This window comes from the organism of the source record quoted next, unplaced genomic scaffold (genome assembly GCF_019419815.1).
Source record: "Pyrus x bretschneideri cultivar Hongxiangsu unplaced genomic scaffold, Pyrus_bretschneideri_v1 Contig12, whole genome shotgun sequence".
Classification (NCBI taxonomy): domain Eukaryota; kingdom Viridiplantae; phylum Streptophyta; class Magnoliopsida; order Rosales; family Rosaceae; genus Pyrus; species Pyrus x bretschneideri.
In genome coordinates, this window is record NW_025999413.1 from 4,828,343 (window position 1) to 4,855,388 (window position 27,046).

General features: G+C 37.0%; 2 protein-coding genes and 1 non-coding gene across 5 annotated transcripts; 2 read left to right on the forward strand and 1 right to left on the reverse strand.

Moving 5' to 3' along the window:
* The first annotated feature begins 6,209 nt into the window (after positions 1 to 6,209).
* LOC103947839 (pentatricopeptide repeat-containing protein At1g03560, mitochondrial) lies at positions 6,210 to 13,729 on the forward strand. The gene is given in 8 exon segments (XM_009358804.3): positions 6,210 to 7,275; positions 7,278 to 7,506; positions 7,508 to 7,600; positions 12,509 to 12,672; positions 12,675 to 12,725; positions 12,728 to 12,947; positions 12,949 to 13,211; positions 13,214 to 13,729. Coding segments are annotated over 8 exon segments (1,956 nt in total). The 5' UTR covers positions 6,210 to 6,803; the 3' UTR covers positions 13,678 to 13,729.
* TRNAQ-CUG lies at positions 6,610 to 6,681 on the reverse strand. The gene has a single exon. It is a non-coding gene; the product is annotated as a tRNA-Gln (tRNA).
* Positions 13,730 to 18,090: 4,361 nt separating the features above from the next.
* Positions 18,091 to 22,835, forward strand: LOC103947840 (indole-3-acetic acid-amido synthetase GH3.10). 3 transcript variants are annotated; one of them, XM_009358805.3, is made up of 5 exons: positions 18,091 to 18,234; positions 18,453 to 18,777; positions 19,014 to 19,115; positions 19,339 to 20,159; positions 22,185 to 22,835. In XM_009358805.3, exons 2-5 carry the CDS (start codon positions 18,470 to 18,472, stop codon positions 22,721 to 22,723), a joined length of 1,770 nt encoding a protein of 589 aa, XP_009357080.2. In that variant the 5' UTR covers positions 18,091 to 18,234; positions 18,453 to 18,469; the 3' UTR covers positions 22,724 to 22,835. The 3 variants fall into 3 exon arrangements, with proteins under 3 accessions (XP_009357080.2, XP_018503134.1, XP_048434052.1); XM_018647618.2 differs by lacking the exons at positions 18,091 to 18,234; positions 19,339 to 20,159 and adding an exon at positions 20,505 to 21,325 and having other exon boundaries at positions 18,250 to 18,777; XM_048578095.1 differs by lacking the exon at positions 18,091 to 18,234 and having other exon boundaries at positions 18,254 to 18,777.
* The last annotated feature ends 4,211 nt before the right edge of the window (positions 22,836 to 27,046 follow it).

Below are 27,046 nucleotides of genomic sequence, written 5' to 3' on the forward strand. Positions count from 1 at the left end.
ATCTTGCATGAGTTTATAAGTAAGTTTGACTACTTTCCATATTACCAATTAATTTTATAATGAAACCTCAACTTTATCTATAAACGATATCATTAACGAAAAGGTCATTGTTGCAAACAAATGAACATGAGTGTCCAAAAAGAAGACAAATGTAAGAATCCATATGAACTCATGCAGGAGTGGACGAGTTGCGTGGATATGATGTATGCGGAGCACAGACATTCGTGTCCAGTTCTCAAAACCTTACTACCAGTTAATGCATCCACAATGGTGTGTGCTCTGCAAGGGGAACCATGTGTGAATCACATACATTCGTGTCCAGTTCTCAAAACCTAATTTACCACCATTTAATCCATCCACAACTGTGTGTACCCTGCTAGGGGGAGATGCCCTCATGGTTGGCCCCTTTAATTAATTAGCTTCTTGTACTTTTTACCAGAACAAAATTGTGATAGAAACGTGAGTTGCCCTTGTGGTTGGCCTTTTAAGTAAGTATTAATTGCTTCTTCCCTTATTGTTGTACTTTAAGTTGTTAATGAACAATAATACTGGAATTCCCAAAAAGAATGTGAAAAAACATAAAGCTTGATTGATAATATAAAAGATAACAAACTAAAAGATAAGATGACCTATTTATAATACAACTTTTTTTTTAAATAAACAATATTATCTACACTAGGGGTGGTGAAGGGGCCAAAGCCTCATCAGCCATAATATAAAAATTCCTAAGAATCCTAATTGGAAATGAATTAACAAAATAATAAAAAGGGTCCTAAAATATTTAAATCCCATTTTGTGCTAGCAAACAATAGAATTCGGCTAATTAATACGTCCCATACATCACAACAAAACGTTGAGTTTGACTCGTGTCATTGTTCTCTTTGAAATTATGGTTCATGGCCTCGCATTGGACATCAAAGCTCAAATCCACAATGCTTTGTTCTTTTGAACTCATTTGTGCATTTCGACTTAATCTTTTATACACTTTACCATTTAATGTACATCAAGTTTTAACGCTACTTCACGTTCAGATTGAGCCTCCAAGTGAAGAGTGCAAAGAGAGAAATGAAGACAGATGTTTTATGAATCCACAATGGTGTGTGCTCTGCAAGGGGAACCATGTGTGAATCACATACATTCGTGTCCAATTCTCAAAACCTAATTTACTACCATTTAATCCATCCACAACCGTGTGTACCCTGCTAGGGGGAGATGCCCTCATGGTTGGCCCCTTTAATTAGTTAGCTTCTTGTACTTACCAAAACAAAATTGTGATAGAAACGTGGGTTGCCCTTGTGGTTTGGCCTTTTAAGTAAGTATTAATTGATTCTTCCCTTATTGTTGTACTTTAAGTTGTTAATGAACAATAATACTGGAATTCCCAAAAAGAATGTGAAAAAACATAAAGCTTGATTGATAATATAAAAGATAACAAACTAAAGGATAAGATGACCTATTTATAATACAACTTTTTTTTTAAATAAGCAATATTATCTACATTAGGGGGTGGTGGAGGGGGCAAAGCCTCATCAGCCATAATATAACTTAAAAACCCAAAAATTCCTAAGAATCCTAATTGGAAATGAATTAACAAAATAATAAAAAGGGTCCTAAAATATTAAAATCCCATTTTGTGCTAGCCAACAATAGAATTCGGCTAATTAATACGTCCCATACATTACAACAAAACGTTGAGTTTGGCTCGTGTCACTGTTCTCTTTGAAATGATGGTTCATGGCCTCGCATTGGACATCAAAGCTCAAATCCGCAATGCATTTCGACTTAATCTTTTATACACTTTACCATTTAATGTACATCAAGTTTTAACCCTACTTCACGTTCAGATCCAGCCTCCAAGTGGAGAGTGCAAAGAGAGAAATGAAGATAGATGTTTTCTGATCATTGGTTGTTATATTATCACTGCCATGTCAGTCAAAGTTGTTAGAATATTTTTTAGGTTGTTAAGCTCATATATTAGGAATGGCAACTCACAAATGTAATTAGTTAATCATTTTCTCATAAATATAGAAGCCTCATTTCTCTATAAATTTTCTCTCCAGTTCTCTCTGTAAACTTTCTCTCTAGTTCTCGATCTTTCTCAATTCATCATTATTCTTGATTTTTCTAAATGTAGTTAATAAGAAACCCATATTACATGTTCATATCAAACTTACACGAACACGATCATCTCATAATTTAAGTTGAATAATGTCTCATCTTTGTCATGACTTAATTTTTAACTAATTAAGTCTCGTCTCTTATAGATTAACTTTTCGGCCCTTTCCCATTTCTTAACAAACTAACAGTAAAGAAAATGTGAAGAAATCTTAGAGACGTGGTAATAATTTAGAGAGAGAACGATGTAATTTCTGTATGTTGTACTTGTATTAAAAGATGTTTACAACTGTGACTCTCCTACTATTTATAGTAACTAGGAAACATGAGTAAGTAAGCTCCTAACTACCTAACAACCCAAAGCAGTTAATACCATTATGTCTGCAGACTGGCCATCAATTCTATGAGGTGACTTTCATCTCCGTCATATTTTGTGGTGACTTCTCTGTCTATGTGGGGGCAATATAGTACCAGGATAGTTTTTTAAGGATATTTTTGATAAAGATGAACTCATACATATATATATATATATATATATATATATTTTTTTTTTTTTTCTTCTCTCGGTGACATGGATAAAGATAAAGATGAACTCATCATAAAGGAGATATGATGGCCGGTCGTAATACTCAATCTTGACTTCCTATTTAAGCATGGCAGTTCTAATTGTCCTTTGATTCTTATTGTGAGTTTTGATTATAATTTCTACATATATAATTCACATAAAGATGGTGAGACAATGATCTCATCGCCACCAAAAAATAATTTAGAAAAACAAAATTGACTCACTTGTTTATACATTTTTTTAATATAGTATGTCATTGTATATTGTACTCGCTTGTATTTAAAAACGTATAAATAAATGTATCAGTATTTTGTGTCTAATAAATAACATCACTCGGTGAATACAAATCGCTCTTTGTTAGATTTAAATTTTCTTCTCATTGGAACTATTATTGACTTTTAATTAATCATTACTAAAACCCAATTAAAAAAGGGTAAGTATCCTAAACTTCTACCACACTATTTGAATTAGTGCAAAAAATAAATAAAATAAAAATTGATGCCCCAGGGCTGAGGGCAGCTGGCCGATATAGGTACCGTTTGGTACGTAGGACGAGATGGAACGCAATGAGACGAGGCGTTCTGTCCCATGTTTGATGCACTTAAAAATCGTGGAACGCGTTGTCCCGTGAAACGAATTTTGGTCACTTTTTCGTTCCATCCCGTGGAACACAAAATTATATTTTTTTGAACAACAATACCCCTCTTTTTTTTTTCATTAATTACATTGTCTACCTCCCTTTCTCTCCCGTAACCTCCCTCTCTTCGACCCTCGTTTCTCCTGTAGCCTCCTTTTTCCTCCACCACAAACCCAGCAACCTAACTGCTAACCCAATCCCAGCAAACCCATCTGAACCCAACCATGGCTGCAACTTCTTCTCCGGCGCCGTCACCATAGCCAGGCCGACGACGACGACGACGACGACGCTGCACGTAGGGTGATGACGATGCTGCAGGGAAGACAATGACAAAGCAATATAAATTGATTGAAATGAATTTGCAGATCCGATGATCCGACGTAGCCTTTGTAAATTGAAAAAAAAAAAAAATTGGGATTTTTCTGTGTTTGATTTGAAGAGAAAGAAATTAAAAGAATCTAGAATCCTAAAACCTCCATTTCCAGAATTTCTGTGTTTTTTATCTTGTAATTGTTTGGGGAACCGATTGGTTGCCGAGAAAACGAAGGAAAATGAAACTGAATTGTCGCTTGTTGATGAATTATTCCCCTGCAAATTTGGATTTGATCTGTTTTGTGAGAGGAGAAATTGATAGTGGCATTTTGTTTTTCTTTCCATGCTTGTTGAGATGCGGTTCAGGTTGATCCGGAGTCTCATGATCTAGTTGTTCATGTTAATGGCATGAGCTACTTGTTTATACAGCATAACAATGTTTACTTGATGACTGCGTCCAGGCAGAACTGCAATGCCGCTAGTCTTCTCTTCTTTCTACACCGAATAACAGACGGAACAAGACTAATTTAGTCATTTAATTTTTTGGTTCCGTTCCGTCTTGCGCTTACCAAACGTAAAATGGAACAACCATTCTATTTTGTCCTGTGCATACCAAACATAACACGAAGCCTTCATTCCGTTCCGTTCAATCCCGTCCTGTCATGTCCCGTCTCATTCCGTTCTGTCCCGTATGCGTACCAAACGGTACCATATGAACTTTTCAACGTGGTAACACATCAATTTTTGATCAACCACGCTACACATAAACTTTACATTTTCAAATATCGAATCAGATGATTAAATTTCTGTGTTAGAGATTATAATCCTAGACCTTCATTAATACAAAATTTATTACGTTTACTCATGTTCTTCTTTCACTTATCACAAAAATTTCGTGGTAGTACATGGTAGCCGTAATATCCGAGATCGAGCAAATACACACGTGTTTGCCCAAAACAAACACAACTAGTCTGAATACTGAGATGGTCCATGATTTATGAGAGAGGATCCTCATCGAATCCTTTTTGTGAGGATCCTAAGAATCCTCCAATCATATTCGTTTATCGTATATGTCAATTTTTGTTAGGTACTGTTTATATTCAATTTTAAATAAAAAAATTTACAATGATTTCTAACCGCAGGATATACGATAAATGGATGTGATTGAAGGATTTCCAAAATTCTCACAAAGAGAATCCAACGAGCATCCTCTCCTGGATGATTTATGACCGCAGCGGCCTACAAATGCGAGGATTGAGACTAAAGCAGCAATCTGTCTAATCCCGATTACTTGCATGAGGTTAATTAATGTAAACCTAATAATGGTCTTAAACAATATTCTTAATCATGTTGAAAGAAAAGTCCCAATTTGTATTGTGTGCCTACAGGTCTGATTCAATTTGTCTTCTTTACTTCCATAGTCCCCCGATATAAATTTTTCGGCTTTACTAGTACGTACGTACCTTGGTCGTGATCCATGTGGATTAATGTAGACTAATTAAACGACAAGTAACAATTATACATTTCGGCGTTGTACGCACCAGTGTCAAATTCAACAACCGCAAATAATATATGCAAGTTCAAAGCACAGCACTCACAACCACTTCAAGTGGTCTAGTAGTAAGAACGCGAATGACTGTTCTTCAACAAATAAAAAAATATAAGAGGTTTTGGATTCGATGCTTCAAGCCGGTGAGTCTACTTAATTGTGATCTCGGACAAATTGAAATCTCTCATAACCTCTCCGGATCCATAAAAGGTAGATAACGTTAACTTGCCACCTTTTTTTAAAAAAAAAGAAAAAAAAGCACAGTACTCACGATAATTTGGAATTGTTATGTAATCTTAGTATCTTTCCTTCCTTGTCCAACCCCTTCAATCAAAAGAGGCAATCAAACATAAGAACTAGAGTTGAGGAAACAGAGTGAGAATCGAAGAAAGACGAAAAGTTAGTAAAACCATGCATATATTATTGGCTTATTTTGAGCATTGGAACTCGATTTCGATTTCATTTTACTCTCTTAACCTCAAGAGTCGACACTTTACTCATTGAAACTAGATTTTGATTTCACTTTACTCATTGAAACTCAAAACTCGCAATTTTACTCATTGAAACTCAAAACTTGTCATTTTACTTCTTAAAACTCAAAATTCTTTGTAGATTACCTTGTTTCTATTTTTTAAAGTAAGTTCATCCATTTAAACTTTAGAATTGATAATATGCTAAATTTTCCCTTGAAATAAATGAATAGTAAAGAAGGAAAAAAAAAACATCTTCTCTTTTGACCAGTCACCTCCATTAAGAACATACAAACATAAAAAATAACGAAATCAATGAATCTAATAAAAAGGTGGCCGAAGATGGAGGGGGAAGGGATGAATATATGGACAATGATTAGAGAGAGGGGTCAAAGAGATAAAATCCAGGAATTGTTTTTGCTATTTTTCTTACTTTTCCTTTTTTCAATATACAATGTTTGAAAATATATTTTATTTTTTTGTGTCAATCTATGTCGCACCAATTTATTGGATATGTGAGCTTTTATAGTTGTGCCACGTCAGCCATAAGTGGACCTTAATTGTGTCACATGAGTAGACTTAACAGAATAAATAGAAACAAACTAAAGTGGAGTGAATATTGAGTTTCAAGGGCAAAGCGAGATCGAAATCGAGTTCCAGGAACAAAGTGGAGACTTTTGAGTTTTAGGGGACAAATTGAGATCAAAATCAAGAATTACACAGAGCAAAGTAGCGACTTTTAAGTTTTATGAGGCAAAGTGGGATCGAAAAGCTAAAAATAAGCCTATATTAGTTTGTAAACAACCAGAAACAAAGCCCAGCACGCGGTAACTGGGCTTATGAATACCTGAAGGTTGAAAAATAAAAGGAAGTAAAAAGCCCAAATAAATATCTGTAAGCAACCAACCCAAAATAAAAAATAAAAAGAAGAAAAATGCACTGCACTGCTACAAATGTAAAAAGGTCCCACCGAGATTTGAACTCGGGTTACTGGATTCAGAGTCCAATGTCCTAACCACTAGACCATGGGACCGTTGCCAGTATAATCTTTGAGCTGGATATTAATATACACTCCGACTTCAAGCTTCACCATTCACCGTTTCAGGCTTTCAGCTCCACTCGCTAAGCACACAGGCGAACAGAACACCGAAAACCATGACGAGAAGAACCCTGCTGAGACCTCCCCTTTCTCTCTCAGCAGCCCGTATTCTTCCCGCAAGACCTCCCCGTCCGTACAAAAATGGCGGGTCTTCATCAGAAGCTTCGAATTCTTACTCGGCGTCAAGTTTCAGCACAAATCCCAGGTGGGTTTTCACCAACTCTCTCCCTCCTCCGGAATGGGTAGAACCTTTCAATGACGTCACTGACGTAGTATCAAACACACAAAACTTCGAACCATCTCGGTTGGTCGCTCAAATTCTCAATCTTTTAGATGGGTCTCCAACGATGGAGGCCAATTTAGACTCTTACTATCGCACATTCTTGATCAAATTGTCTCCTAATTTTGTTTCGTATGTATTGAAATCTGTTGAGCTTCGTGGGAAAACTGCATTGCGGTTCTTTGGTTGGGCTGGTAGGTAGAGGAAATATCATCAGAAGCTTGAATGCTATGAGTCTTTGATTGAACTTTTGATTTGGACCGCATTCGATGCGTTCTTGTTAAGCTTAAAGAAATGAACTTTTTGATGACTTCTCGGGCAGCGAAATCTTTGATTAAAAGCTTTGGATGTCTTGGGATGGTTGATGAGCTGTTGTGGGTTTGGCGTAGAATGAAGAAGATTGGGATTGAGCCTAGTTTGTATGCTTATAACTTTCTATTGAATGGTTTGGTGAATTCGATGTTTATTGAATCAGCTGAGCGGGAAAATTGCACCGGACATTATGATTTATAATACAATGATCAAAGGGTATTGTAAGGGAGGGAAAACCCAGAAAGCAATGGAGAAGTTTATGTAAAAACTTAGAACACTAGGGTTTTCAGCTTTAGTTGCACACCCATATAATGATGGGTCGCAGTCTATTTATACAATACTTTCAGATTACAAGTAGGGTTTTGAAAACCCTATTTACATGGAGAACTTTGAATTCAAAAATACAAAATCACAACAGCTTATCTTTGAAGTATTCAAAACTGAAATCTGACCTAGCAATCTTATCCTATGAAGAGTTTGTTGCGGAGCTTAGTTTGGGATAAGATTGACTTGGTCTAACATCCCCCCGCAAGCTGACAGGTCGAGCAACGACGGGAAGCTTGGAAACTAACAAGTTGAAGCGTGAAGAGGAGAGACCCTTTGTGAAAAAATCGGCAATCTGGTCTTGGGAACAAATAAAATGAACCAAAAGCTGTCCACGCACCACCTTTTCTCGTACATAATGGTAGTCCACTTCCAAGTGTTTCGTCCGTGCATGGAAAACAGGATTGGAAGCCAAAGCAATGGAGGAAACATTATCACACCATATCTGCGGCCGTGGCAGATAGAGATGGAGATCTCGAAACAAACTTCCTAACCATGACAACTCAGCTGCAGTATAGGCAAGCTGCCTATACTCAGCTTCTGTGCTAGATCGTGAGACAGTCTTCTGTTTATTCGAACTCCAGGAAATCAAATTCGTGCCCAAATAGATACAGAAGCCACTAGTTGAATGGCGTGTGTCCGGATTTCCTGCATAATCAGCATCAGAAAAAGCATTCAACCGAACATCACCAGGTTTGTAGACAAGACCGTGATCATGTGTGGCCTTTAAATACCTCAAAATCCTCTTAACCGCCATCCAATGTGTAGTCCGAGGCATATGCATAAACTGGCAAACCTGGTTCACAGCATAAGACAGATCGGGTCTAGTGATCGTCAAGTATTGTAATGCTCCAACAACCGTTCGATATTCTTCTGGATGAGAATAAGGTTCACCATCATACTGGCTGAGCTTTTGTCCCGCAGGTACAGGAGTGGATACTGGTTTTACAGCAGTAAACTTGGTGCGCTCCAACAGATCCAACGCATACTTGGACTGTGTAAGATGCATATTCTCCCCAGAATAAGTAACCTCGACACCCAAAAAATAACTTAAAGGACCTAAGTCCTTCATAGAAAACAAAGTGCCGAGCTTCTCTATCAACCATTGCATTTGTTTATCATTATTGCCTGTAAGAAGGATGTCATCCACATAGATAAGTAAGATCAAGTAAACCCCTCGTTGATTAAACACGAACAAGGAATAATCACATAATGATTCTTCAAACCCAAGTTGAAGCAGATAATTCGAGAATCTTCGAAACCAGGCTCTGGGAGCCTGTTTTAATCCATACAAACTTCTTTGCAACTTACACACATAATTAGGATATTGTTGATCAAGAAAACCAGGCGGCTGTTTCATGTACACATCCTCATCCAAATAGCCATGCAAGAACGCATTCTGTACATCCAACTGTCGCACCGTCCACTTCTTCGACATGGCAAGACTCAAAACAAGTTGAATGGTGCTGTGTTTCACGACTGGACTAAATGTTTCATTATAATCCACTCCGGATTGCTGATGGTAACCGTTAGCCATAAGTCGAGCCTTGTGACGTTCAAGAGAACCATCTGCACGTCGCTTGATTTTAAACACCCATTTGTTTGGCAGCAGGTTCATTCCAGGACAATAAGGAACAAGCGTCCACGTTCCACACCTTTGCAAAGCACTGAACTCTTGTGCCATTGCTGCCCTCCATTGTGGATATTTAATAGCCTGACTAAAACAAGACGGCTCAACAAACGTGGAGTCAGTGATTGCATGCAAAGCGTATTTTGGATTTGGCTTTTGAATCCCAGATTTTGACCGTGTTGTTATTGAGTGGGGAAGATGAGTCTCTCGAATGGAAGATGACGTGGTAGAGAAAATTGATGAAGGAGAAGGATTCTGAGTACTTTGTACGGATGGAATGTGAACCAAGTCTTGCTCATGGGTGGGACCTAATGTGGAACTAGGTTGAGGTGTCCTGGTAGGGATAGGTGCATTAGGATTAAGGTCCAAATCTGAAACAGTTTGTTGCGGAGGAAAAGGTGGCGTGATATGCGGCTGGTCACTAGACACTAAGTTTGACTCAGGCTGGTGGTTGAGGCTAGGGTGAGATTCGACAAGATTGGGTGAAGATATGGAAGGTACCAAAGTAGATGAGGGTGTTGTGGTTAAAATCAAATTAGGGTTGAAAGGTGTACCTGTGATAATGACGTCTTCCTTGGGAGATGCAAGTTCCTTGAAAGGAAAGGAATCCTCATCAAATAAAACATGGCGAGACACGTAAATGCGTCTCGTGGATAAGTCCAAGCACTTGTAGCCTTCATGATTCAATGAGTATCCTAAGAAAACACATGGTTTGGATTTGGGTTGAAGTTTATGCCGTGTATAAGGAGTCAACAATGGAAAACATTTTGAACCAAACACTTTAAATGCCTCATATTTTGGATTCTTTTGAAACAATGTTTCATAGGGAGACACGTTAGATAAAACCTTTGTTGGAAGCCTGTTGATAATTAAACAGCTGTGGAACATGCATCAAACCAAAATGTTTGAGGCATATGAGCATGAGAAAGCATTGTAACACTTGTTTCAACTATATGACGATGCTTTCGTTCGACAAGTCCATTTTGTTCAGGATGTTTTGGACACGAAAAATGTTGGAAAACCCCATGTGTAGCAAGAATTTTTTTGAAAGCATGACTCATGTATTCACCACCTTCGTCACATTGAAGGGCTTTAATAGACTTATTAAACATTTTTTCAACATGTGTTTTAAATGTCACAAAAATTCCAAACACTTCAGATTTATTTTTCATTGGAAAGATCCACGAATAGCGTGAGTAGTCATCTACAAACAACAAGTAATAACGAAAACCTTCTTTAGAAATAATAGGGGAACTCCACACATCAGAATGCAACAGTTCTAAGGGACAAGAAGACACGGACACAGACTTGCTAAATGGAAGTTTAGTGCTTTTGCCTAATGGACAAGAGTCACAAAACGTTACAGTACTTGTACCAGATGATGGTACTTGGTTATTTGCAATCAAAAATTTAATAATTGACGAAGCAGGGTGACCAAGACGTAAATGCCATTTCTGAGGCGAGACTCTAACACCGACACACACTGAAAGAGGATAGTTGGACAATCCACTACCACTAGGAAATGGATACAATCCATTCTCACATCTCCCGCGGAAAAGCGTCTTCCGTGTTTTGAGGTCCTTAACAAGGAAGAAATAAGGAAATATTAGTATGTAGCAATGGTTATCTAGGGTGAATTTGTGTGCTGAAATGATATTAGTGGATGCGGATGGACAATGTAAAATGTCATGGAGGTTAAATGAGCAAGACTTAGTTGAAATTTGATTCGAACCAGAATGTGCAATGGAAAGTTGAGAACCATTACCTACTCCACCAATGTTTTCATTACCAGTGTATTCTTTTGGATTTGCAATATTCTGAAGGTCTGGGGTGACATGAGCATTGGCACCCGTGTCAAGAAGCCAATTTCCATTAGTAGGCATCACTTGAGAAGATGCCATGGCAGCAAGACGATTGGTGGGAATGCGTCCTTCATACGCTGTATTCATCCGCTGGTAACAGTCCAGAGCCGGATGGCCAGGTTTGCCACAAATTTGGCATTTGATGCGTTCACCAGAAAGGTTGCACCGGTCACCATTACTTGCAGACGCACCACCACGTTGATAGTTGTTGTTGCGAGGAAGACCACCTCGTTGATTGCCATTGTTGAAGGCACCACCACGATTGAACGGAGAGCCTCCACGTCCAATGCCACGAGAGCGACCACCACGACCTCGTGACGCTACAAAAACATTGATCGGAGCAGTTTCAGTCAGCACAGCTTGCTCCGTCATGCGTCTCTCGGTGGTCAGCAGAAGAGCTTCAAGTGTTGGATAAGTGATTGGAGTATCACGAGCTTGTGCTGCATTCACAGTCATCTCGAACGCAGGACCAAGATTATTTAAAATAATTTGAACCAGTTCATCATCACTTACTGGTTGTCCAGCCAAAGCAAGGTTGTCAGCGATCGCATTCATACGATCCAAGTAGTCAGCTACAGAGAGGTCACCCTTCTTCGTCTGCAGCAGTTCTGTACGCAGAAACAATATACGATTCTGGGAAGTTGACGCATACCGTTGTTCCAATGCTTCCCAGGTTGCACGGCACGTGCGTTTGCTTGCTACTGTCGACAAAACAGAAACAGTGAGAGAGCTGTTGATCCAACTGAGAATCATCTGATCATGTTGAATCCAAGTCATGTAGGCTGGGTTAACGGCAGTGGAGCCAGCCAAATTCTTAGGAGGACACACAATGGAGCCATCAACGTAACCCATCAAGTCACGGCTCTTGAGAACAGGCAAAATCTGAGCAAGCCAAAGCGGATAATTCGAGCGGTCAAGTTTGATATTAACCACACTAGTCATAGAGGTGATGGAGGGATGAACAGCGGGTAGGGGGGAAGGATTGATGGGAGTGGTGGAGTTGGTGTTGTTGGTGTCAGCCATGGAAGCAACAGTGGGTTGAAAAAAATTGGATCGTCTGTCGTTAGACTGTAGGGCTCAATACCATGTAAAAACTTAGAACACTAGGGTTTTCAGCTTTAGTTGCACACCCATATAATGATGGGTCGCAGTCTATTTATACAATACTTTCAGATTACAAGTAGGGTTTTGAAAACCCTATTTACATGGAGAACTTTGAATTCAAAAATACAAAATCACAACAGCTTATCTTTGAAGTATTCAAAACTGAAATCTGACCTAGCAATCTTATCCTATGAAGAGTTTGTTGCGGAGCTTAGTTTGGGATAAGATTGACTTGGTCTAATAGTTTAGAGCTATGGAGGGGAGGAATGTGGAACCTGATAAGATTACTTATATGACTTCAATACAGGGGTGTTATTCAGAAGGAGATGTTGATTCGTGTTTGGGTCTTTACCAAGAAATGGACGAGAAAGGACTTGAAATTCCGTCTCATGCATATAGTTTAGTGATCAACGGCTTTGCAGAGGAGGGAAATGTGAGGAAGCATATGCTGTTTTTGAAGATATGATTCGAAGGGATGTAAAACCAATGTGGCAAACTATACAGCATTGATTGATTCGTATGCGAAATGTGGGAGCATTGAAGAGGCAATGAAACTTTTTGAGAGCATAAAAAATGAGGGACTTGAACCAGATGAGGTCACTTACGGGGTTATTGTCAATGGATTGTGTAAGAGTGGGAGGGTGGAGGAAGCAATGGAGTACTTTGAGTTTGTGAAGGCAGAGGGACGACATTAACGCTATGTTTTATCCTAGTCTAATCGACGGTCTTGGAAAGGCAGGGAGGCTTGATGAGGCTGAAAGGCTCTTTGATAAGATGGTGGTGAAGGGATGTCCACATGATTCATATTGCTATAATGCCCATTATGCCCTTATCGACGCCCTAGCTAAATGTGGAAAAACTGATGAAGCATTGGCACTCTTTAAGAAAATGGAAGAGGAAGGTTGTGATCAGATGGTTTATACATACCCAATACTCATCAGCGGACATTTTAAGGGCACAGAAATGAAGAGGCATTGAAGCCCTGGCACACGATGATTGATAAGAGCATCACACCGAATGTTGCTTCCTTCAGGGCCCTCTCTATTTGGGTTTGTCTCTCAGGCAAGGTAGCCAGAGCCTGCAAGATTTTGGATGAGCTAGCGCCAATGGGTGTAATTCCTGAGACAGCTTTTGAAGATATGATCAATGTGTTATCCAAAGCTGGTCGTGTCAAGGAAGCTTGCAACTTGGCCGATGGAATTGTGGACACAGGTAGGGAAATACCAGGACGAATCCGAACTGTTCTAATCAATGCCTTGAGGAAAGCTGGCAATGCAGATTTAGCTATGAAGTTGATGCATAGTAAGATAGGTATTGGGTATGACCGAATGGGTAGCCTCAAAAGGCGAGTGGAGTTCCGAATTCTCTTTTACAGTTTAAGTCTTAATAAATCTGTATTTCTAAGAAACTTTGTTTAGCTAATTCAAAGATGGCACCAGATTTCGCTTACCATCAAAAGATGTAGAATTGATGTTCATTCTCCAATCCTCGTATATTATACCATTCGATTTATTGCAGAGTGAAGATTTCTAATTTATCCCTACTATTATATACAAAGTTATTTTATTCAATTTTTCGTAACTTAAGTCACTTAACACACTTTAGAGTATAATACTGTCATTTTCTAACCTATAAGCCCTTAACATTTCATATAGGTTGCGAATCTAACTTCTAATTTACCCTCCGAAGTTAATTAACACTATTTCTTTATGAAAAACTACCAATCTATCCTTCAATGTGTATTACATGCAAGTAATGCGACTTAAATTGACGGAAAATTGAATATATATAGTAGCTTCGAATATAATGTTAGAGATGTAATTGGCAAATTTTTATAATTCAAGGGCTGATTTTTCTGAAGAAAAAAAATAGTTTAAAGACATAATTTTCACCGAGATGATAATTCAGAACTTAAATTGACAGTTCACCCTAATAAAAATTTTGCAGGAAAAATCTAATCCTTTTTCCTTTTTGATCAAGGGCGAGGGGGAAAATTGAACTTGGAACCTCCTTCGACATTTTGAAGAGAAGTAGCTTAGTAATATGTCAAACTATTAATTGGTAAAAACTGTCATATTCAAGAACTTCGGATTGGTCCTTAGGTAGCTTTAGTCTGGACTCTGGAGGGAATCAAAGGTTAAAATGACCTAATATTGACCTGCATATTCGACAGGGTAAATAATGAATCGAGTTGTTATCCTCCTCCTCACGGGGGTCTACCATCCACCCACCCGAGAAAGTTAAAAAAGAAGAAGAATTGTAGGTGATTTTCAACGTTCCATCAATGACTGTTAGAAACTTTAGCTCTTCAAGGTTTCTTAAATAATAAAATTGCAGAGTGAAGATTCAACCAGACGGGGATAGTATAAACTCTTGAAAAAGCAACTCAACTGAGTAATATATTTCCAAGAATTATAAGAATTATATTGCTTCCTAAGTTCTACCTATTCTAAGAATTATACTTCCAAATTAATTTCTTGTCGTGGTGTTCATTCCGCCTTGGTGCCATTTCATTTTCAGGGTATTTGATAGTTAATCGCTTTTACTGCTAGTGCTAGAAATCTTCAAGCTTAAAAAATGCACAAATATGAAGGTTCCCATTCGGCTTAGTGTAGGAGTAAGTGTATGGAACCTTCATATTTGTGCATGGGTATTTTATAGTTAATCGCTTTTCCGTTATCATCCGTTTTGAACTAGTAAAGAACAATGGATAACAGAAAACTCAAAAAATGCAAAGTCACCATCCATTTTGAACTAGTGAAAGAGAAGGCTAGTTTGTATTGCAAGTTGCAACTGTACTGAAGTTATGAGACTTATTGCTCCTGCAGGTGAAGGCCCATACCCCAAGGAGTACAGTTATCAATCTGTGTGTCCCCTTTGAATCCCTGTCAAAATCAAACCTTCAGCCCGGATATTTTTGTGGCTAGGCCACAGTGAGCATCTACAGTCTACACTGATGCTTTGATGAAACCGGGATAAAGGATGGGTCCCCGAGAGCAAGTTGAAGGCAGTGTAGAGATTCTTATAGGCCAAAGTCTGGTATATACCCTACTCGTATTAGCGGTTACTTTCATCATTTGCAAAGATGCTTCTCTTTCTAAGCCTCTACTTTGTGCAATTGTCCTTTGTTGTTTGAACGTGGCTTTTTATCTTGATGTCCTTTGAATTGAAGGAGTATTTTTTTCCTCTCCTAATATCTCTCTTATTCCCTTTTTTCCTATTTGAACGGTCACGATTAAACTACGTTAATATCTTATATTATTTTTTTATAGAGACAATAACACAAAAAATAATGTGTAAGAAGAGGGGAGGGAAGGAGATGAGAATAGGAGGGGAGAAAATATTACTCTCTTATAATTTTGGTCATCTGGTTTGAATCCTTTTCAAATTTTTTTTTTCTGTTTTTTTTGTATTTTTTGTTTTTCCCTGCTGTTTTCTTGCACCAAATGTGATTAAACTGCTAACTGAAAAACTTTGCAGTGTTAGAACTTTCGGGTTTTGCAATGCAGAGGGATTCACATACAACATAGAATGGAGCTGAACTCGTAGTCCATTTTTTTGTTGACTAATGTCATCTGTAATAAGGTACATTTATGTGCTTTATCTTTTGTTCTGATTGGAAGGCACAAAGCCAAGCGCAGTGGCGTTCCAAGATTCATACAATCGACCCTACATAGTAGAATAAGACTTTATTGTTGTTGTTGTATCTTCTGTTCTGATTCTTCATATTGGCAAATATATTGTTTCTTCTTCGCTGTCATCCTCTTTGTAGCACCCACCCCCTTTTCCCTTGGAACAAAGTGCCCCTTTTCCCTTGGAACAAAATGAAGTATCAACTCTTGGACAAATAAAAGTCGGTGCTTGCTAGTGACATCTCTGGACAGTAGCATACAACAAGTGAGTCACCAGCTAGTGGCAAATTGCAAATGAATAATATCAGCCATACAAATGGTCACGTTAATTTCGTCTATCTAATTGATGATTCTCCCATCAGTAATGTCATTATATTAAAATCTGTTCATTCTTAATGATGTTCTTGCAGAAAACTAGTTGAGATTGAAGAACTTGTCCTTTTGTTCTTGCACGAGTTTGCGTAATGTTCTTTCGTATGAATTGGTCCTAACTATATCTACTGATACAAGATGATTTCACATACATGTTATAAGCGGGAATTTAGAACAAATCACTCTATTGCTCTACTTAATTACTAATGATTTGTAATTATAACATGATAAGACCCTTAATAGGGTTGGGGAAGCCAGATTACAGCAAAGCTAAAAGCAATATGCTTTGAGCCAAATCGTAAACGAAGAGATAAAAGTGAGAGGGAACAAAGGTAAACATCACATGTTAAATCACAAAGCGACTTTAGGCAGAGTATTACATCAAGAGATTTTATCAACTAATCAAAGTTCATTAACACTTTTTAATTAATCATTGGGTTTATTATTATATCAAGTGAAACTATTCGGAAGTCAAATGAGGTTTATTTTTGTGAGAATGATTTTATAGATAACTCGATTTGAGTGATCTTACAGAAATTTCTTTCGAGCAAAATTGAAACCCCACATTATCTGAAAAAGGATTTATAGCTTCTGATTGAGTGGCTCCTAAACTGACACTCAGATGCTTGATTAAATTCATCACAACTAAATTCTTCAAAAATAATATATCTTCTGGACTATATCAATTGCATCAGGCTTTAACGGGTGTACACATGACCACAAATAGTGATGTGACATGGAGAAAATGAAGCTACAAAATTAATTTGTGTATGTTGATGAAGATATAAACGGTCCTAAGCACTAAGCACATTTAGGAGGCAGGGACCAACCGAGAATTGAAGCTTTAACCACAACAGTTGTGGATTATCCACCAAGAAATGTGGGACACTACACCATAATCTGCACTAATGCGGGAAGTGTTTGTATTTCCAATTTGTTATTTCTCCATTATTGTTATTTTATTAGGAAAACTAATGAAAATAACTTGAAAACTTTGAGATTTAATGATAAGGACAAAATAAATGGTAAAGTAAATAGTACCATGTTTGACTTTTTAGTGTAAAAATGTGGTTTTTCATTAAAATGAATAATACCACGGACTTTTCGTTAAAATTCACTATTTTATTTTGTATTTCTAGTTTTTGGATGGACAAATCAAACGATAATTGAAGAATATAATGAAAAAAAGATTGGGATCCTAAGTATACTCTAATGAGAGTACGATTTTCATGCTTATCAATTTTTGATGTTCTAGTCTTCCGTGGATAATTTAAAGAAGAATAAGAAATAAACTAGATGTGTGAATATAACTATTTTCCGTTCCATGATTTTAAATTGCATTGTCTTGATCTTCTATCCTAGTAATTGTGGGTTGTCGACTAGCTAGTCGAGAAGGGAACCCTAAACCCTAGATTTGATAATATATACTTGTTTGAGTGACATTAAACTATGACTATAATAGATTTAAGTGACTTGTAGATTTGATCAATGGAGTTGTCATGGTAGTTAGGCAGGGTGTTCATCGTTTATCCTCATGTCATATTGTAGAAAATCTTCAATATCATCGTTATATATCTCCATATTAGTGCAATGTCTCACTCATTATCTTATAACTAAAACACTCACATAATGATATATTCGCTGCGAAATAATTGATTTAGTGTCCACCTACATCTGTGCCACAATGTCATAAAATCCTTTTAACAGAAGGGAAAATAGCTAGAGCATGGTGCTGTAAGCCAAGCTGTCAATTTTGCTGATTGACTTGGTCCCCTGCAACCCTTGTCCTCATGTCTTATCGTTCAAAAATCTCTCTCTCTCTCTCTCTCTCTCTCTCTCCCTCTCCTGAAAAGGATGACACTCTGTATGCCTTGTGGTTTACAAACCATCGTACAATTCTAAGATCGATGGAGTAGAGAGAGAGAGAGAGAGAGAGAGAGAGAGAGAGAGTTGTGCAACCAACATTAGAAGGTTGGTTAAATTTTTGAATAAACGACAGGTTTCATGGATAGATTGGTTGATTTTTGAATATATATTGTGGTTATTTCTGAATATATGTTGTGGACTATATAATCATACACTACATGCTACAAATTTAGTATGCCCCCACTAAAAATTGTAAGCTGTAACGACTTTGTTCTTTGTTATTATTTTTTTATGCATTATTTCCTCTTCTGAAAACCCAGCAGCCACAAAAACTTCTCCAATGGAACCATCTGTGTGTGGAGAAGACGATATCGTTAGGTGGTTTGAGGACGTGACGGAGAAGGCAGGTTCAGTTCAAACGCAGACGCTCCGGCGGATACTTGAACTGAATTTCGAAGTGGAATATCTCAAGAAATGGTTGGGGGACATCGAAATCCAAGAGGTAGATGCGTGTCTGTTGGAATCACTCTACACTTCTTTGGTGCCTCTTGCTTCACATGCAGATTTAGAGCCTTACATTCATAGAATTGCAAATGGGGAATCAGGCCCCATTCTCACAAAACAACCTATAACTACTCTCTCCTTAAGGTTAGCTTCTTAATTATATTCATAAAAGTTGAGATGTGTTTCAATTATTCCTTGTAAATATACTTTATTTTCCAAGTCCGAATATCTATCCACCTAGTTTGGATCAAATTAGAATATTTCTAGAATAAACTAGAATTTTTTTTGTTCTATTGGATTCAAGGAATAAAACCATTAGCTGTATATGTTCACACTTTGTAGAAGGGTCTAATGGTCTCCTTTGGTTACATTTTCTCTAGTTCTGGAACCACAGAAGGAAGACAAAAGTACGTACCGTTTATGCGCCACAGTTCACAGACCACTCTTCAAATTTTTAGGCTGGCTGCAGCTTATAGATCAAGGTTTAAACTTTCTCTCTTAAATTTCAGTCCAGTATTCGAATTCATTAGACTGTCTTATATGTAGGTAGCTATTTTTACAGCTTTTCATATTTATATGAAGTTATGAACCTTTATATTTACAATTATATGTCAACAGCACTAGTTAGAATAATATTCCAAATGTATTCATTTAAACTTGTTTAACCGTGGCTCTGTAATTTTACTTTCTTCGTCTTAATCGTAGGGTTTATCCGACGAGAGGAGGAGGGAGGATCTTGGAATTCATATACAGCAGTAGACAATTCAAAACCAAGGGAGGATTAACAGCAGGAACAGCCACAACTCACTACTACGCCAGCCCGGAATTCAAAATTAAACAGGAAAAAACCAAGTCATTCACTTGCAGCCCCGAAGAGGTCATTTCGAGCGGTGACAGCAAGCAATCAACATATTGTCACCTTCTCCTCGGCCTCTTCTTCTCCGAACAAGTAGAGTTCATAACCTCGACCTTTGCGTACAGCATAGTGCAGTCCCTTATCGCCTTCGAAGAGCTCTGGAAGGAGTTGTGCATTGACATACGAGACGGCACTCTTAGTAAACGAATCAATCTCCCCAAAGTGCGAAAAGCGGTCTTGGATATCATCTCCCCAAACCCAATTCTGGCTTCGAAAATTGAAGCTTGTTGCGAGGAGTTGGAGGATTTGGATTGGTTTGGTCTGATTCCCAAGCTTTGGCCCAACGCCAAGTATGTGTACTCTATAATGACAGGATCAATGCAGCCGTATTTGAAAAAACTCCGGCGATATGCAGCGGAAGTGCCGCTAGTAAGTGCAGAATATGGATCAACTGAGAGTTGGATTGGAGTGAATGTGGATCCCTGTTTGCCTCCGGAGGAGGTGACATTTGCAGTGGTGCCAACTTTTTCCTACTTTGAGTTCATACCACTTCATAGACAGAAGCAAGATTACAATTTGGTCATTGATGATTTCATAGAAGATAAACCAGTACCAATGTCACAAGTCAAGGTTGGACAAGAGTATGAGATTGTCCTCACTACTTTCACTGGTAAGTAATCACTGGTGTTTTTCTATGTTTCTCACATTCTTTTCTTTTTCTTACACAAACCCGTAAAAAAAATCAAGTGACAAAAATACATATCGGTGTCCATAAATTATTTCGTATAGTCTAATTCTACATAGTAAAACACTAATACCCAAGTCGAAGCATGTATATTTTAGGTTTGCATGAATTTTTCTTTAACATCATTAATAGTTTAACTCAACTTGTTGTTCTAACAAAGATAATCACGTGAGAAAAATTGAATTATCAAAATACTCTTTAAAAGTGGCAACTTGTCATTCTATAACAAAATCCCTTATTATTATTTTACTTTCTTCGTCTTAATCGTAGGGTTTATCCGACGAGAGGAGGAGGGAGGATCTTGGAATTCATATACAGCAGTAGACAATTCAAAACCAAGGGAGGATTAACAGCAGGAACAGCCACAACTCACTACTACGCCAGCCCGGAATTCAAAATTAAACAGGAAAAAACCAAGTCATTCACTTGCAGCCCCGAAGAGGTCATTTCGAGCGGTGACAGCAAGCAATCAACATATTGTCACCTTCTCCTCGGCCTCTTCTTCTCCGAACAAGTAGAGTTCATAACCTCCACCTTTGCGTACAGCATAGTGCAGTCCTTTATCGCCTTCGAAGAGCTCTGGAAGGAGTTGTGCATTGACATACGAGACGGCACTCTTAGTAAACGAATCAATCTCCCCAAAGTGCGAAAAGCGGTCTTGGATATCATCTCCCCAAACCCAATTCTGGCTTCGAAAATTGAAGCTTGTTGCGAGGAGTTGGAGGATTTGGATTGGTTTGGTCTGATTCCCAAGCTTTGGCCCAACGCCAAGTATGTGTACTCTATAATGACAGGATCAATGCAGCCGTATTTGAAAAAACTCCGGCGATATGCAGCGGAAGTGCCGCTAGTAAGTGCAGAATATGGATCAACTGAGAGTTGGATTGGAGTGAATGTGGATCCCTGTTTGCCTCCGGAGGAGGTGACATTTGCAGTGGTGCCAACTTTTTCCTACTTTGAGTTCATACCACTTCATAGACAGAAGCAAGATTACAATTTGGTCATTGATGATTTCATAGAAGATAAACCAGTACCAATGTCACAAGTCAAGGTTGGACAAGAGTACGAGATTGTCCTCACTACTTTCACTGGTAAGTAATCACTGATGTTTTTCTATGTTTCTCACATTCTTTTCTTTTTCTTACAAAAACGGTAAAAAAAATTAAGTGACAAAAATACATACTGGTGTCCATAAATTATTTTGTATAGTCTAATTCTACATAGTAAAACCCTAATACCCAAGTCGAAGCATGTACATTTTAGGTTTGCATGAATTTTTCTTTAACATCGTTAATAGTCTAACTCAACCTGTTGTTCCAACAAAAATAGTCACGTGCGAAAAATTGAATTATCAAAATACTCTTTAAAAGTGGTGACTTGTCATTCTATAACAAAATCCTTTTTTTTTTTTTTTTGGGTAAACTCTATAACAAAATCACTTTAGAGCCTTAAATTGGACATGTTTAAGCATCGATCATTGGTACATGCCTTCCCACAACAAACCAAAGCATGTGGACTGTCGACTATTTAAATATCAGCGGCAATCATGAAAAAATCTGGTCCCCTTCCCTTGACACGTGGGCCACAAGTTGCAATTTGGAAAAATTAGGCACTTATAAACTTATAGGGTACGTGGACAAAATTAAGTCCACAATATCATGGTCAAAAGAAAAATGCTACATAGACTAATATTTTAAACCATTTTTTTCAAACCACATTGCGAATTCTAGATCCCTAGTAGGATCTTCATCATGTATTGATCAGATGGAAATAAAGGCAAAATTTTGTTTTTGTCTATATCTCTAAAAAGATTGGAAATTTGTTAATGTACGTTAATTATTTCAATTGATTAGGATACTGTGCTTGTTCTCTTTTTATTTGAGTTCAAATTTAGCTTTCTATAAATTGCTTTTTGTATAATATTGTATTTTTGCTATCTATATTTTTCAGGACTTTATAGGTACAGGCTAGGAGATGTGGTGGAAGTGGCAGGTTTCCACAATGGAACTCCAAAATTGAACTTTATATGCAGGAGAAAGCTTATATTGACAGTAAACATAGACAAAAACACTGAAAAGGACCTTCAAATGGTGGTGGAGAGAGGCTCTCAACTATTGAGCAAGTCCAAAGCAGAACTGATTGACTTCACAAGCCATGCTGATGTGCTGACCCAACCAGGCCACTACATAATATACTGGGAGATCAAAGGAGAAGTTGAAGAGAGGGTTCTTGGTGAATGTTGCAGAGAAATGGATGCATCTTTTGTGGATCATGGTTACGTTGTCTCGAGGCGAAGTAATTCGATTGGACCTCTAGAGCTTCGGATTGTGGAGAAGGGAACGTTCAAGAAAATTTTGGAATATTTCATAGGAAATGGATCGGCATTGAGCCAATTCAAGACCCCTAGGTGCACTAGCAATAAGGTGCTCTTGAGCATTCTCAATTTATGCACCACTAAAAGGGTTTACAGCACTGCATATGCTAATTAGCAACATTATTATATTTGGCAAAAGGATATGGAGGGTTAAATTCTTCCGGATCAGAGAAGTTACATGTCAAAATCATGAGTTTGGATCCAAAATAAAGTTTAACTTTATCTAATGTCGCCAATTTATTTGTAGAGTTTTTGTGCACATTCAATGTATAGACATTCCTATAAGTGAAGGATAAAAACGACAACTTCTTCAAATTATAACACATAAAAGTAAAAATGTTTGTTAAGAAAACAATAGACGATATATTAGTGTTAGTCGCGGATTCTGACAAAGTTATCATTCAAACTTGTATAGTTTCTTAGGATTTAAATATTAATGGACCCCTTCGTATACAACAAGCACAACCACTACCATGAATTTTGAGGATGAGCTAGGGGTGTTCGTGGCAGCAAATTGTGGGAATTTTGAGGATATCTTCTCTCCTCTTCAGTCGGAAGCTATGGCTTTCAGGGAGGGTTTGGCTTGGGCAGTTGATAGGGGTTTTCAAGATTTATTTTGAGACTGATTTCCTTTAGATTGTGGAGGAGTTGAGGGATCCTACTCTCAATTTTTCATCAATTAGACAAATTGTGGAGGACATCAAATCGCTACTCCATTCAATCATTGAAGCTGCTATTGTTACAATACTCGCCGCAATGCAAACTCAGTTGCCCACCGACTCGTACGGATTGGTTTCTCTCTCTCTCTCTAAGGCAAAGCTGTGAATGGAATATTTCTCCTCCTACTCCAAGTGTAGTTACTGACTTACTTGTAGAAGAGAGTGTAAGGCCTTGGAATAGGCTATGGATGAAACGATGTATTACAACTCTTTGATGAAATGAAATTTCCTATGGTATCCTTTTGAAAAGGAAAAAAAAAAAAAAAAAAAAAGCATCAGCACTAATGTGTACTAGTGTTTTTTCTTCCTTTTAATGAATATAAACTAAAATTAGACTAAAATGATAAAATAGTTTTTAGCAAAACTATATCTTATGTACATTGGAAACCAAAATGGCCCCATCTAAAACAAAATATACCTAAAGCGTATTGATCAAGGTTCTAAAAGACGCTACGCGCTAGTTAGGCGATGGGTCTAACGCCTAGGCAGATTTAAGTAAATCTATTGTATTTCGTGTAAATAAGTGTCTATTTATACTTAAAATATATATAATTTCATTATAAACTAGAAAATATAATGACATATATATTATGAAATATTGGAACATAATGAAAACATGGGGAGCAAACATATAATGTGTGTTTATTTTAAGTGTTCAATAAGTCTCTTACAATTTATTGGAAATAATAAATTGCAAAAGGAAAGTTATCTATTTTCTATCTAAGTGAGTCGCAACCTAAACAAGTGTCTAGGCAGGTCTGGGCGAGCTAGGCAGTCTAGGTGGGCGCCTCAATAGGTCTAGGCGCCCTTTTTTAATTTTCAAACGCCTAGGCATTAATCGGAATGTTGACCAGCTGTCAAACGCCTAGGTGAGACCTAAACAACATTAGGCAGAGATTTTTAGAACAATGATATTGATACGTTTAAAATCAGACGTACCACAAAAACACAAACGCACGTAATAATTGTTTAAAAAAAACATACCTAAAACTCATTGGTATATGTTTAAAACTAAATGCATGTCTCTTTATAAAAACAAACGTACCCATATATATACAAACCAAAGGTCATATATTAAACAAATGCATAGTTTCTAAATTTTCACCATAGTTTAGTTTTGGTCCCTAAAAACATAGTTAGATTGGATATGGAGAACTCACATGTGTCACATCATTAGATTAATAGTACATATATATACACACAATGTTTGGATATGGAGGACTCATATGTGTCACATCATTAGATTAATAGTACACACACATATATATATATATATATATTGTATATTAAACAAATGCATAGTTTCTGAATTTTCATCGTAGTTTAGTTTTGGTCCCTAAAAACTTAGTTAGAATGGATATGCAGGACTCACATATATGTCACATCATTAGATTAATAGTACGTATACATACATACATATATTTGTTTTACATAAGTTGACGGTGGAGAATATCAATAGTGCACATTTTGTTAAACTCATGGACCTCAATTAACAAATGTTTAGAGCAACTAGCCCTCTACCATAGTGAAGGAAAGGAATGTTGCCCTTGCACCTCGATTTGGGTTCGAATCCCGTCGACTCTTTAATCTAACATTCAATCTAACAAATCTATCGATTAACAATAATAATAATAATAATAATAATAAATAGTATAAGGACAAATTGAAAATTAAGGTGAAAGTTCAAGGGACATAAAGAAGCATAAAAGTGAAGGAGAAACAAGATGAGTGTGATATCCCGTCTCAAAATTATTATTTATTTATTTTACAGTTTTGGAAAAATGTTTTCAAGGGCATTTTGGTCATTTTAAAAATTACTTTGGTGTTTGGAGATGGGTATAGAATAGATGGATAAAACTTGATTCATGAGTGTTTAAACAAAAATTCGTTCGCAAATTGAAATTAAACGAAGAAGTTACAAGCCTTGAAAGTGAGCACTCTTTACTGACAAAATTGGTCGTCGTCCGTCCACTTTTAAACCTAGTAGTAGTATAAAAGGCTGTAAAACTTGGTAGGATTTGGAATTAGTTGGAAAACTAGGTTTCTATTCGTTGAAAACCAATACGTGCACTACGACGCGTGGGAAATTAAAGTGACCTAGATTTTGGAAATTGAGGCATTTTCAATGTTCTGAGCCCATATCTATTCTCTGTTTATTGAAACAAATGCGACAATTTGATTTTGGAGATTATATTCACACACCTCAAATTACTTCTTTCACACCCTTTTAATTTTTTAATATTTTTCTATCAAGTGTACTAGTGGTGTGTAGAAAATATTCAAAAAATTAAAAAGTTGTGAGAGAAGTAATTTAGGGTGTGTAAATATAATCTCTCTTTGATTATTCAAAATTTTAGTTAGTTGTACCTTCACTATCCAATCTACTTATATCACAGATGAATTGAATTACCGACCTACATCAAAAAGTTTTATTATTTTTGTTTGTGATTTTTAAATGTTTTTTAGTTCACTTAAGTTGTGATTTTGCACTCATGCATATGTTATGACCGAAAGGTCACTGAACCAAAATGCCAAGGGTTCTAGTAGTAGAACAATCTCTTTGCAATGTAATTCTTAGGCACTGGGTAAATTCAAGACATTTAAAGATTTTAAAGTTTAAATTTGAGTAAATGATGGATAAAATGTAAATATATTTTCATTTTTATTATAAAGAGCAAAACTGGAATAAGAAAAGATCAACTAAACCTAAATTGATAAGAACATGGAATTGGACTCAATTCAAAAGTAGAATGTTTTTGTACCTAGATCTAAATGTCCCTTGTGATTCGGAAGAAGTTGATGGGTTTGAAAATCGAATTAAAAAATAAAAAAAAACAATAAAAAAAAAAACATAAAAGATACAAAGACCTCAATTGTTTGTCCTTGACTCCTTATGTTCCTCATCTCTTACGTTGAAAAAATACACACTACACTACAATGCTCCTCCAAGAATCACAGAGACGGGCGCAGGAAAGAAGCTTCCAAAGTATGCCTAGCTAGATACATGGTGTTTGATGTAAAAATAGCACACGATCATGTGATCATTTCTATTTTTGAACAGTTGTTTTCATATATGCTATTGAATGTGATTAATAAAACCTACATGTAGGTTACAAGTTCCATAGCTCAACCCCCATATTTTAGCCAAACAAATCACTTTGCCACTCCCCTCACTTAATACCACCACTGAGAAGTAAAGTTCCTTCGAACTTCAAAGTACTTCGTCCAAACACACACTTAAAAGAACATTCAAGTTCTATGGCTGTACGATTAGCGTTTTGTATTGCATTTTTGTAGTGTTTTAGGAAAATAGATTTGTAATGATTGAGTAATTCATTTGTAGAGTTCGTGTGGTGCATTAGTGACAATTAAATATAATGCTAGTCCCATCTCCAAACATAGGGATTTCAGCTCACGTTTTTTTTTTATGGGGCTCGCATTGGCCTGCAGTACTATGATCATTTATAATGCTAGTCCCATCTCCAAACGTATGATCATTTATTTTGACATTTGGCGTGGGTAGTGAGTTATTTAGTGAGATATCGATGCCAATGAGTATTGGTTGCTAATCTTGGTACTGCATTCAATTGATTCTGCAGCTTGAAATTATTGTTGAAAGTAATTATATAATGCTTTTCCACTTGAGTTTGAATTTTCTTTCCCAAATTTAGTCAATTGTAAGTGATTTTTGAAAAATAAAAATCTCACTATAGAAAAAT